Below are 14096 nucleotides of genomic sequence, written 5' to 3' on the forward strand. Positions count from 1 at the left end.
GCTGACAGCAGACTCCGTCTGCAGAAAATAGGGACCTCAGTACTACAACAAGGAATGGCGTTCTGCAACAATCTGAATGAACTTAGAGCTAAATTCTTCCCTAGAGCCACAAGAAAAAAAGAGATGATTTGTTTTCCCTAACATAGATACTGTTAAAAAAAAATTTCTAGGAAAATTATAAACAAATTACCAAATTACATTTGCATCATACTTTTACCAAAAGTAATTTGTTTGTGAATTGAAATTATGGCACATGATTATATAGAAGCTAATAGGGAAATACAATTCAAACTGTACGACTAAACTAAAAATATAATTAATTTATTCAATAGCTCATTTACCAACACATTCAGTTCATGCAAATTTTTATGCTAACAACTTGAGGAGACAGAAAAAAATGAATAAATTATAGAATGTATGTCCAAAAGGTTAACTAAAAATGCTAAACAATTCCTTCCTAACTTCTATAATTGCAAGCAAACACTTACAAGCTAGCAGGGGGAGAGGTAATTTATTCCTGGAGAGAGACAATAAAATATATAAGTTTAGAGGAGTAAAATATAGTTTTTGCTTTGGTTGAAAGGAAGTACACAAAGTGAAACGAAGGAAAGTCTGTTACTTGAAGAACTGCTGTCCAGTGTGCTAAGGATGCTGGGCAAAAGACACAGCTGAGTCTTCATGGAGGGTTTCAATTCTCTGGCATTTAATAACCTCAGCCATACAGAGAGAACCATGAAACTATCTGCACAATTTAGATGCTCCTTGGGAATATGAGATAGACTCATAATTAGAGCAGTAGTAGTAATAATAGCAGCAGTGATTAGAGAGTTAGACTGGAGACCAAGCCTATGCATAAAAATGCCTTTTCTTCTGGAAAAAAAAAAAAAGGTGAGATACCAAATATTTTTGAGCAGGGAATAAACTGATCTTCAAGAATATTTATAAAGCAGAGAAAGTAGGGATGACTAAAGTATGGAAAGACGAAAGGCAGGAAGATTTTAGTTGGGAGAATGTTGCAAAGCAACTGTGAAACTGTGAGTGAAGACTTAAACTACAGAATGTCCAGGATTAGAGATGTGAGCCATGAACAGTATCTGACAATTAACAGGGTCTGTGGACAAGAGAGACAGAAAGCAGAAGACTGTTGGAAGGTCCTAAGCCTGACTGAAGGGGGCATTTTAGGTGTTATTTTCCTTTTTTAAATGAAACAAGTAAAACAACAAAAAAAATACAAATCAGTTACACAAACCTTTAACTTACATGACTATACTGTCAAAATTTCAAATGCATTTTGAAACTAGAGCCCTTACAAGGCAAAAAAAAAAAAAAAGTGTGAAAGCCTCAACTTCTACCATCAGCTTATACTCTAAAATAAGAATATCTAATATTTTCTTCTGATTCTAGGACCTGTGTCTCATTATCCAACTCTAGACTGCATTCCAAAACACGTCCAAATCCTTTGGAGTATCTCATTCAGTGAGTAGGTAATGTTTTAATAGGGACAAATAAAACTTACTCATCTGAGTAAGTCGGATCATGTTTTCCATCAAGTTAGTGAACAGCTGCAGACAAAGTCTGCTTCTCATCAGAGTCTCCACGTATAACTTTGGCTATACTGATGGTATTCTGGTGAACTTTCAAAACCATAACCCTGAAAACATGTGACAAACTACATTTTATTAAAGAAATGTGCCTGTACTGCCCACTCCGCCCTCACTTGTACATTTAAGGGCAGCGCAGAAACTCTACTGAAAGTACTAAAACTCTGCTGCTCTGCTGAACAGCAGTCCATGACATTTGCTGATCCTTTCGTAGATTAAGCAACAGTATAAGCTCTGAATACTAACACAAAAAGGAAATACTTTCCCTCTGGCACCCATACTTAAAGGGAAAACCATTTCTTCATGCTTACTTTAATAGAAGTGATGAATGCATACCTCATATTCTCTGGAAAACATTTAGGAGAGAAGTTGAAAACTAAATTTCTCTAATTTCCAATCTCTTAAATCTGGCTTTAGGGTGGCAACTAGGTAGATCCACAGGCACCAGATATGAGATGACTGCAAACAAATCTTCCAAATGCCACACTTCATCCTTAAAATCTACTAACCATGGGAATGTACCTTAATGCCAGACCTCTAGGTTTTCCATAAAATAATTTTGATCATGTAACTGAAACTGAAGAGAAACGCTGGCAAGACTAAGTCTGGCACAGGTAGCATACAAAAGCCACTGAAAAGAGAACAGCTGTCTCCCAGAATTAGTTCCTTATTTTCAAGCCTGAATGGAGTCTAAAATGTAGACTACTTTTCTGCTTTAAACCAGTTAGCAAACTACCTGCACACATAACATTACTCTATAAAAGACTAACTCAGTAACACCTCTAGGTAATAGCACAAACTGACTATTTTCTTCTTGGATAACATGAATCCTCAAAAAGGTATATGAGGATTAAAACTATAAAGAGAGAATGCTTGATTTTCTATTGAGATCAGAAACTTCAAGATAGTCTAAATTATAATGTATCAGTCACGAAAATTATTACTAGGACAGTTTAGTATAATATTGCTTAAATCAATATCAAATCTGTGACCAAAATAAGTCAGACGGTAAACTGACACAAAACTTCTCTAAGTTCCTAATTTTCATCCCCCTACTTCCTGACCCACCAATTTCACTAATGATTTAAAATTTTCTTCAAAATATAAATCAAGTAAGACATGAGTCTTGAACGGTGCCTATGTTTAGAAAATCAACCACAAATAACTACCAGACAACTGGCAGCTTACAGTTTTACAACAGTATAAACAGATGGACAAGTAAAAATCTCGGTTTCAAAATATATAACCCCTTCCAAACAGAAGATTTCTGGTTTACTTTGCATCAGCCTTTCCTATAGGGGCAGGTTGTGCACTTTTTCGCAGTAAAGGAAAGAACTAACTTATAAGCTTTAAGAACATCTTCTCACTTTCCATAAATAGGTTACAGAATTAATTAAAAGTGCAGTACATCAACTTTGCATGACACCTGCCCTGTCACTAGAGACTAATGTAATCCAAACGTGTGGAAAAGTCAAGTAGTTCTCAGCAAAACTATCTGGATGGATGGATCAGATAACAACTCGGAACTGAACCTGACAGAATCATTTCTACTTAAATGCAGTAAGTACTAAATGGTGTATTCCAAAATACATGGAAAATACTGAATTTTAATCTATTACCAGAATGATTTTTTAAGTACTTTATTTACATAAATGTTTAAATACATCTCACCCGAAGATATTACAAAGACCTACAAAAGGCTACCACTGTAAGTTCTATTTACCATAAATGGAAAACACTATTAGGAAAAGTAAATGGCAAGAAAGACAATATAAATCTTGTATTTAATTTTATTCATTCATATACATCCTCAAAACATATGCTCACATCATAAAATATTGTATTTTATCCTCAAAGCCCTAAAGAAAGCTGTCTTCTTCATACTGTTGAAACTACTCATGTTCAATGCTATAAGATTTATTATTTCTAAAACAAGGATAAAAAGCACAGAAAGTTAAAATTTTCATGAACTAATGAATTTAATCTTACTGGCAAAGCAGTATCAATTGTAGCCTTATATAACACAATTGAAAGTTTAAAAAAGTATTACTAAAAAGAAAAAAGGACGCAAGTGAGAAAAAATTATGAAAAAGGAAATCTGTCTTCAGAGTCCCCACCTTCTTTTGCTTCAGTTATTTTAGTAAGCAAAATAAGGACATCTAAGGAAAGAAGGGGGAATGTGGATAGCAGAAGGAACATTCTACAACTAGTTATTACCACCCTAATGACCAGAGAACTACTCTATTTATGGCTTATGGAGCCCTCCAGAAACAAGGGTAACATCAATTCTCAGCATGTAGAGCAGGAATGTCCAACCTTTTTTGTTCTCTGCTGTATGTTGGAAAAATAAGAGTAGTCTGGGCAATACATTAAATACAGAAACACTAATGAAAGCTGGTGATAAAAAAAAGGTCCGTGCATACTTTCTGTGATATCCAACACAGATAAGCCCAAAGAAAACCAAGTCCTCATAAACTCAGCATGAAGCCTCAGGCACAGGTTGGACACCTGATGCAGAACAATTTCATATGCCCATGAATACCCTATTCCACCACGGGGACTCCTGCACAGACCCTTAATACTCTACCCTTTCTTCATATTGCAAACGCCTTCCCTTTTTTTGCTCCAAATACCCTAAATGAATACTGAATAACTTTTAAAACTTCAATTATTTGGAGGTTAGCATTAATTACTTTTCAACATTTAACTTTATTTTTTTTTTAAGTTCTTGTAGGATCTCTTAGACTTCTACAATAGGCAGCCTGCAAGATGGCTCCCAATGAATCCTGACTCCTGAAATGCACATTCTTGAGTAATCCTCTCCCATACTGAATGCAATTAATGGTTGACCTGAGTAAACAAATAGGACATTGCTGAAACGACAGTATAAGGCTCCTGAGGCTGTGTCATGAAAGGCATTTCAGCCTGCACCTTGCTTTCTTTTCTCTCTTAGAGAAAAGCCAACCTGTGAGAATAGTCAAGAGGCCTATGGAAAGACCAACAGTATAGAGAAAGACTAAAGCCTTTTGTCAACTGGCACTATTTTATAAGTGAACCATCTTTGGAAGACATCACCCACTCCAGTAAAGCTTTCAGATGACCTAGCTGTTATCATGAACGCAAGCTTATGAGACCTGAATCTAGAACCATCCAGTTTAGCTACTCCTGAATTACTAGCCCAAAGACATATGAGATAAACCAATGTTTTTTGTTGAGGTAAATTGTTAAGGAATAACTAATTCACACTACTTCTTGTAAAAACCAATAATATATAAAAAAATGTAAGACATTGGATCAAACCTCTTTATTAAGTTTCAAGCATTTCAGATAAAGGATCCTATACCATGATTTGTTTATCCATTCTCTGTTGACAGGTATTTGCATTCTTCCCATTTTAAAGGTATTAGGAATGATGTTCTGGGAACACTGTTGTGCATACACTGGTGAAAATTTATTTTTCTATTCTCTTAGTTCAATACCTAGGCATGTCTGGGACTAGATAGAGTAAGGCAAATGGGGTGCCCAGGGTACAAAATTTAGTGAGACCCTGTATATAGGAGTACAACAGCTAGATCACGAAATACATGTTTCTGCAACAACTTACCCTTTCAAGTTATAGCACTGAAATTTTACACAGAGTTGCCATGGGTTCTTCTGTCAAGACAGCTACCATTTTAGGCTGGGGGCAGTATCTCATTCCTATAATCCCAGCATTTCGGGAGGCTGGGGAAGGAGGGCTGCTTGTGACCAGTTCAAGATCATCTGGGATAGAGAGACCCCTAACTTTACAAAAAATAAAAAATCAGCCAGGCACGGTTGGTGCATGTGAATAGTTCCAGCTACTCAGGATGCTGAGCCAGGATGATTCCCTGAATCCAGGAGTTCAAGGTTACATTGAACTTTGACTTTGCCACATTGCTTGAGCCTGCCTGACAGTGACAGAGGGAGATCCCTATCTATTTAAAAAAGAGAAATTAACCATTTAAATAAACAGCAATAGTAGGTTAACGTGTCAGTCTACAAAAATAAAACAATAATACACTTACAAAGAAAAATGACCAACATGTTATCAGATATAACATATATTAAATAAAACATTAGGTTGAGAGTAACTTATTCTAAACTGATTCCTAGGTCAAGTAAAATTCCTTATTTTATGGGTATAGGAAATGATTAAGAGACTTGTCCAACACTGCCTAAGTAGTTAGTGGCTTTTTCATCATATCTATTACATTGTAGATCTCTACATAAATTTAACCCAGACACAGTTAAAATATTTTTTTCTTAGATAAAGACATGGCTACAATTGGTTTTCAATTTAAATATCAACTAGCTTTCATAGAGAAGTGTTTTGAGCAGCAGGGGCTAATAAATTGAAGCAAAAATTTGAACTATCAAAGAATAATATATTATTTTTTAAAATGAAAAGATTAGTGACTTTACAAAAATTATAACTACAAAAACATGTTTACTAACTAAGGTTTAGCTATTTTTCTTTCTTTATTTATTTATTGCAGTTTTTGGCCAGGGGCCAGGTTTGAACCCACCATCTCTGGTATATGGGGCCAGCGCCCTACTCCTTTGAGCCGCAGGCACCAACTGGTTTAGCTATTTTTAAACACATAGAAAAGTCACTTTTGGTATCTATAGTCAGAGTAGACATTTCTAATGAAGCAAGTAAGGCTACTGTATATGTGTATTTTTCATTCCAGAGGCCACCCAAAACCAAGGCATTAAAGTAGCAATGATAGTACTTATATTAATTTGTTTTTCTTCTACCAAATCACTACCATTTAAGAGTATAAACATTTTTATTCCCTTGAAAAATATTTTCATGGATTTGATTGAACAGTATCAGACAATGAGAATCAGAATATTTTTTACACTAGGATGAATAATTACAATCCTATAAAGACAGCAAGTATTTGTTTTCAGTTAATATAACTTTACTTATATACTATAGAATATTAGTTCAGATTTTTAAATAATTTTAGATTGATACAGTTTTTAATAGTATTATTTGTTACAAAAATTTTGACTACTACATACTCTCTTTGCCAAGAGATAGAAAGTAAAGCCATGTATTGATTAAATTATTAAGATAGGAAACAAGTTAATTTATTTAAACTGTATCATTAAATTCTACTCAAGCCACAATTATAACCTCTCCCTAATTTTCAACATGGGCTTTCCTTAACACAGTTCACTGTATTCTTAGGAATACTACTTTCCTATTCAAAATTACCATGTGTTCCCTTTAGGAACACTGAAATCTTAATTTCAGTTACTGAATGCTTAGTACTAAGAAGATTTCATTTTTCATATGTATCCTTCCGAAAAATTTTTTGTCCAGGAACTTTGGAGAATAGCTACCTAAAAAGATCAACACCTGAGTATGTTAGCCCAGAATTTCTATGTAGCCTGTGAATTAAGTCTCCTAAAGTGAAAATATGCACCTGGATATTATCATTAAACAAGTAACAGAAAAACCAAAATCCTCCAGTTTCTAGTTTAAATGCCTTTTTATTGGCCAATGTCTGCTTTTCATTGAATTGTCCTGATATTACACAGTACCTCACTGGTTTTCTTTCTCGAAGCAAGTCTTCTAGGCTCCGTTCACAGTGTTCAGCCACCACCACCAGTCTTTCTGAGTAACACAAAGCAAATCCAATTTATATTTGGTTAATAAAACATTTTTATAAGAAAATAACCCACTGAGGGTATTAACATATATCACAAATAAAAATATTTTAAAAGAGCTTTTTAAACTCTATATTAACTATATCAATTACCAAGTATATAAAATACTGGGACAAACGTGTACTGAAACAATATATAATATTAAATAGCAATTCCTTTTCATCTTACTCTTTTTGTTTTTCCTTCTAGAGTTTCTCTCATGTGCATTGGGAAAAACACATGGAAAGGCTGATCTTGGGGAAAAGGAAGCGAATCTCCTTCTGATAAAGACTGGAAGAAGTAAAATAGATTTAGTTATAAAGACGAGTTGAAGGAAAGCGAATCTCCTTCTGATAAAGATTGGAAGAAGTAAAATAGATTTAGTTATAAAGAAATGTTGAAGGAAAGGGAAAATTGGGGAGCTACGTACAGACTGCTTTGAGTCTAAACACAGAATCTTTGAGATGGTATTCAGAAACTTGAGAAAAGTAGAAATGCTCTGAATCATGACTATGGAGAAAGGAACGAAAATTGACTTAGAATTACAGTTGACCATTGAACAAAGTAGTGGTTAGGGATACGAAACCCCCCTGCAGTTGAAAATCTATGTATAACTTCTGATTCCCCCAATACTAACAGCTTGCTGCTGACTGCAAGCCTTCCTAATAACATAAAGTTTGAGTGTCCAACCTGCGGCTCACGGGCTACATATCGATTATTTGAGAATTGCTTTGCTTATCTGTTGCGTTGCATATTGTGAAAAGTATGCATGGATTTTTTTTCTTTTGCTCATCAGCTTTTGTTAGTGTATTTAACATGAGGTAGACTCAGTCTTCTGGTGTGTGGCAGAAAAAAAGGTTGGACACCCCTGAAACAGTTGATTAACACACAAATAGAATGGTATCTACATACATTTTATGCATTCGTCATGTACCTTTTTCCTAATTTTTTTGATCTTTCTAGGCTATGTGGTTCATCTATGGCTTTTTTCAAATTGCTGCAAATCTCCAAAAACTTTTCCTATATATTTATTGAAAAATATCAGTATATTTAAGTGGAGCTACACAGTTCAAACCCATGTTGTTCAAGGGTTAACTGGGGGGGGGGGTTACTGAAAACAAATAATGTAAACCGTGATAGGTACAATTAATATCAACTGTCTAAGACAGCACAGTTCTGAGGGCCAGCCCCTACCTTTGTTTTTCTCTTGTCCATTATCCCTAGTGACTGACATGTTGTCTGACACACAGCAGATTAATAATTTTTTGTTAAATGCGTGAGGCTAAGAGGAACAAAAAAAAGTATAACTGAGTCTACAAGCATTTGGAATTTGACATGGTTCTTTCAGGAATTTGGTTGAAAAGAATTGGGAGTGTTGTATCTATGCAAAATGGGTTCTAAGTAAGATAAGAAAGAATGACGCAAAACGTAATTACTGAGAAAAGACAAAGTACAAGTGGAAAAAGGCTGGGAATAATAATCAAAAAGAGGTGGTTTTGTGAAAATAAAAAAGTAGGATAAATGGGAAAAAATAGACAGGAAAATATGGGGGAAAGAAGTTCAGAGCAGGCGATCTAGCATATGCAGTAAATCAGTAACGACTGGATCAAGGTGTGCTCTTGAATGTGGGAGCACAGAAGGGGGGCACTGGTACAGAGGAAGTCAGTGAGGTGTGGGGCAAGGTATTATCTCGGGTCGTATCTTGGAAGTTAAAACTGTCTATGGAGGTGGCATCACACAGAATGATTTGAAACACAAAAACTAAATATGTTATAAAGGAAAGCTACCATTTTCAGATAAAAGATTCTAAAGGAACAGCAACAGGAGGAAAATTAAACATCAAATGATGAAGCTAAAGAGGGAATTCAGCAGGAATATTTAACAGAAATTTAAAGAAAATTAAATTTGGAAAAAAAGGGGGGGGGGGAAGGAAACCAAGAAATAAAAAGTCAAGTTCTCCGTACAATAAAGAACACACATGTTGAACTCCAAGCAGTAACAACTGTTAAGTTCTAGAAGGAAAAATCACATAAGTATCAGTAAAACCAAGAGCCGCATTCCTTTGTTTTCCATTTACTACATTTTGTCAGTTTTCCTTACACCTTTCCTGTGCCCTCCCCTCAGACTCCTCTGTACACCATCACCTTTTCTACCATGTTAAACCGAGTTAGTTCTAGTCTCGGTCTTCTTATTCTCTCCTCATCTACTGCCATGGTCAAAAAACCTCTCAGAATTTATGGCAAGTCCACAATCTCTTCCAAACTACAGGCTTTTGATAGAAAACTTCTTGCTTTAATGTAAAACTCAAGAATCAAAGCTCAACTTACAGTTTGCTTTTCAAGTCTGATCCCTTTAGTTTAGTACTATTTCAGTTAATGGTATCACTATCCAACCAGCGGCTCTAGTTAGCAACTTAGGAGTAATTTCTCTTTTCTCAAATCCAAACAAGGAGTCTTATTATTTTGACCTCCCAGATATTTCTAAAATTGTATAGTGCAATTTCTGTAAGTTGACAACTCAACAGACTGTTACAAACCAGTCAACTTACACTGGTGGTCAACATAATGAACTGGGCCTCCTGTACTGGTATGTACATGTAGTGCATGTCTGGTCTAGGAAAATTAATTCAACATGAGCAGGTGGTCAATTATGGAGGTTCTACTACAGTTTGTTTCATCTGCCACAATCTGGGTCCAAGCCAGTGTCCTATCTAGATTACTGTAATAATCTCTTAATTCTTATTCCCTTCCACATATTTTCACACTAAAGCACAAGTGATAAATAATATGGAATCTGAATATTGATCTCCCTCTCTACCCTCCTCTCGTATTGTTCACCAACTTCCAGCTACACTGCTCTTCCTTCCCCCTTCCTGACTTAGAGGACATGGGCCCCACAACCTGAAATGATCTTCCTCATTCTCTTCTCCCCATTAACTCCTATCAGGTAACAGAGTGGTTAAGAGCATAGTTTCTGTTTTGTTGGCCTCAAATCCCTGTTTTACTACTTACCAGTTATGTGTCCTCAGAAAAGTCTGCTAACCTCTCTATGCCATCTTCCGTAAGACGGAGAGAACAGGAGCATGGCCCGCATACAGTAGATGTGAGCTTGAAATGTGTTAATATTACACATAGTAAGGACCTAGTGCCTGGGTCACAGGTTCACAGCAAGTAGGAACTATCTAAATAGTAACTATCTAAATGTTAAGTTTTATTATTATTAATCATTCTTCAGACCATGATTAAATGAGACTTTCTCAAGGAATACTTTTCTGTTCCTCCCAAAATTGATTTACTATTTCTGTAATATATTCTACATTGTACTTTTTTGGGTAAAATTTATTTCAAGAATTTGTATTCATTCTTATCTATAATAGTCCCCCCTATTGGCAGTTTTGCTTTCTGTAGTTTCAGTTTCTGGCAGCCAATTGTGGTCCAATAATATTAAATGTAATAATCCAGAAATAAACAATTCATAAGTTTAAGGTTGCATGCCATTTTGAGGAGTGTGATGAAATTTCTTCTTGGCAATTTAAACCAGCCAAAAAAAAAAAAAAAAGGCTTAAAGTGCCTCCTTCAAGTGAAAAGGTGAAAGTTCTTGATTTGGTAAATAAAGGAAAAAAGTTATAAGCTGAAGTTGCTAAGATATATGGTTAGAATGAATCGTCTGTCTGTGAAATTGTGAAGAAAGAAAGAAATTCCTGTGAGTTTTGTTGTAGCACCACAAACTGCAAAATTCACGGCCACAGTTTGAGCTAAGTGCTTAGTTAAGATGAAAAAGGCATTATATTTGTGGGTGGAAGATGTAAACACAAACATGTTCTGACTGATGACCATCAGGCTCAGTTCTATTCCAGGTTTCAGGCATCTACAGGTAATGAGGTAAGGAAGGCTACTGGGACATGTTTTTTCTCTACCAGATAATACCTTTCATGATGACAGGAACCATAGTGGTTTGTTCATTAGTGCATCACCAGTGTCTAAAATGTCACTTAAAACATACAGGCACGTAACATACATACACTTACTGAATGGATTAAGTTGAGCAAAGCCATGACATGGCCATTAGAAATGAATAAGAGCTAATGTGAGATCTGTCATGAATAGAAAATGATACGCATACACAAGCAGGCGTCCTCAAATTATCACCCGCGGGCCACATACGGCCCGCTGAGGACATTTATCCAGCCAGCTGGGTGTTTTTGCCACTGCTGCCTGTCCTGCTTAATAGCTGACTCGTCCCGGGGCCCACGGTCTGGCCCTCCAACAGTCTGAGGGACAGTGAACTGGCCCCCTGTTTAAAAAGTTTGAGGATCCCTAATTAGAGTATAACTATAATAGGTAGTAAGTAACTCAATTTTAATATCAGCATTTATTAAAATAACTGTGTTCTATTAATTAACCATTTTAAACTGGATAATTTATTAATCATCAACATTTATTAAAATGTGTATGTTCTATTAATTAACCATTTTAAATTGGATATTCATAATTCTCCAAATCTGTAAAATATTTCCAAAGAGTTTAGCATGACTAAAATTTTTCAGGATTCTTCTTGAAATGCCTTGTGTTTGCTAAAGCGTCAAGAGTCTATAAAACTTTTAAGCATTGTTTTAATACTGTGGAGCCATAATCCTTGACACATTATCAAAATTTCTCCCAGAGGTAATGGAGTTTATACCAAAACAACATTTCCAGGATCAACCAGGCTTTTCAAGAAATCACTAGAGAGTCTTCAATCTGAAACTCTGCACCACTGTTTGAAAATAACTTCTGTTTGTTATAATAATATAGTTTTGGGTGGTGCCTGTGGCTCAAAGGAGTGGGGCGCTGGCCCCATATGCAGGAGGTGGCAGGTTCAAACCCAGCCCCAGCCAAAAACTGCAAAAAAAATAAAATAATTAATTAAAAAATATATATATAGTTTCACAAAATAAAATATTTGAGAATCATAACATCCCAAATATAAAACATCAACGTAGTGGCATTATTTTTTTTTAAAAAATGTGACACAGAGATCAACTTTAAAGAGTGGAACCATACGAGAACTGTGAAATAATTTTCTTTCTAACAAGGATTGATGAACACTGATATCATGTACTATGTCTAGCCTACACTGTATATTCTAAGTCAAATCTAGGAAACTGAAGGTAGTACAAAATTAAGCAAGAAAGATACAAAATAAGTTGAATAAGGGATGAGGGAAATTAAAAAAATGATTTTTAGAGAAAGAAGAAATAAATTGTGAAGTCTTAAAATAATTTGAAGGGTTCTTAGACTGCAGTAACTTCATCATTCTTTTGCTCATCACCTATAAAATATAAAATTTACTTAAATGTATATACAGTTTAAAACCCAGAAGAAAAATACTCTGCTTAAATAACAATAATGGTAACAGGTTACTGTGACAGTTTTGTGAGTCAACCTGACTAGGCCATAGACCAATGGTTCTCAACCTTCCTAATGCTGCTACCCTTTAATACAGTCCCTCATGTTGTGGTGACCCCCAACCATGAAATTATTTTCGTTGCTACTTCATAACTGTAATTTTGCTACTGTTATGAATCATAATGTAAATATGATTTACATTATGCATTATGCAGGATGTATTTTCATTGGTTGTGACCTACAGGCTGAGAACTGCTGCCAGATGCTGTTTATTCAATCAAACACTAATCTAGATGCTGTGAAATATTTTGTAACTAATTAAAGTCAATAATCAGTTCACTTTAACTAAAAGCGAGTATCCTAAATAATCCAGGTGGTCCTGACTTAATCAGTTGAGCAGCCTTTAAGAGCAGAATTGAAGTGCCAAAGGAAGAATAAATTTCACCTGTGAACTATAGCAGCTGCTCCAGTCCAGGCAGCCTGTCCTTCTTGATGGCTGCCCTTTGGATTTTGAACTTGCCTGCCTGACCACACGGTCATGCATGCCAATGCCTAGTAATTAATCTCTTAAAATATATCCTACTGTTTTGGTTTCTCTGAAGAGCTGGAATGATACAAATACTTAGTCTGAAGTTTATATACCAGCAATATAGAATAAATGATCTTACAGGTCCTTAATAATTCTATTATTCTCTACCTGAATTTCAAATCTGTCAGTTAAAATAATTGTATTCTTAATTTCACCAGCAATCATGGAAAGGTTTCTGGATAATCAGTACCAAATAAAAAGGAATGCACTACCATTTATAATCTTCACTCTATTTCCAAGCACTGCTGAGCTTTCAAGCTCAAAAGACTAATATCAAATTTGTTGCCACAAGGATTTTCACTCTTTATAGGCTTTTTTCTTAGAATTGGATATTCTTTGACTTCTAAAAAATAATCCAAGCTCTCAAATTCTAATAAAATGTCTACTGTTCTTGAGATTAAACACTTCATCCTCCTGAATTAGCAGAAAATAAAATCATCTTGAATTGGTTTTGAATGATCTATAGAAAACACTGAAAGCCTGACTTTTGAATTAACATAACATGTGAAAACATAATTAAAACAGACCACATGTCACATGTGACTTCACAGAGGGGATAACAAAGTGGCGGGGGTCGGGGGGGACTAACAATGCCAAGATATCTGCATAGCAAGAATAGAATAAAGGGGAAAAAGTAGAACTGAAAATCGAAATTCTTTGAAAAGTCACAAATCAAAATCACATAGTATTACATCTTGAAAGATACATGTTATTCACTAAGGAGATTGGTGAATAACATGTACTCATCTTCTTTCATGTATTAGTGAAAACTTCTCAAAACTTTCAAACTATACAACTGAAATGATTGAGAAGCCTTGGAATAAACAGATTTTACATAAA

At 35.1% G+C, this 14096-nt stretch overlaps 1 protein-coding gene across 1 annotated transcript in view; it reads right to left on the minus strand.

Moving 5' to 3' along the window:
• The window catches only part of TBCK (TBC1 domain containing kinase), a 174170-nt gene that overhangs the window by 158101 nt on the left and 1973 nt on the right, over positions 1 to 14096 (minus strand). Inside the window, exon 2 of the mRNA XM_012809277.2 lies at positions 7176 to 7248. Within this exon, the coding sequence (XP_012664731.1) occupies positions 7176 to 7248 (73 nt within the window). The remainder of the gene's footprint in view (positions 1 to 7175; positions 7249 to 14096) is intronic.

The sequence above is a fragment of the Otolemur garnettii genome, unplaced genomic scaffold (assembly GCF_000181295.1).
Source record: "Otolemur garnettii isolate 467f Iridium unplaced genomic scaffold, OtoGar3 scaffold00103, whole genome shotgun sequence".
NCBI lineage: Eukaryota > Metazoa > Chordata > Mammalia > Primates > Galagidae > Otolemur > Otolemur garnettii.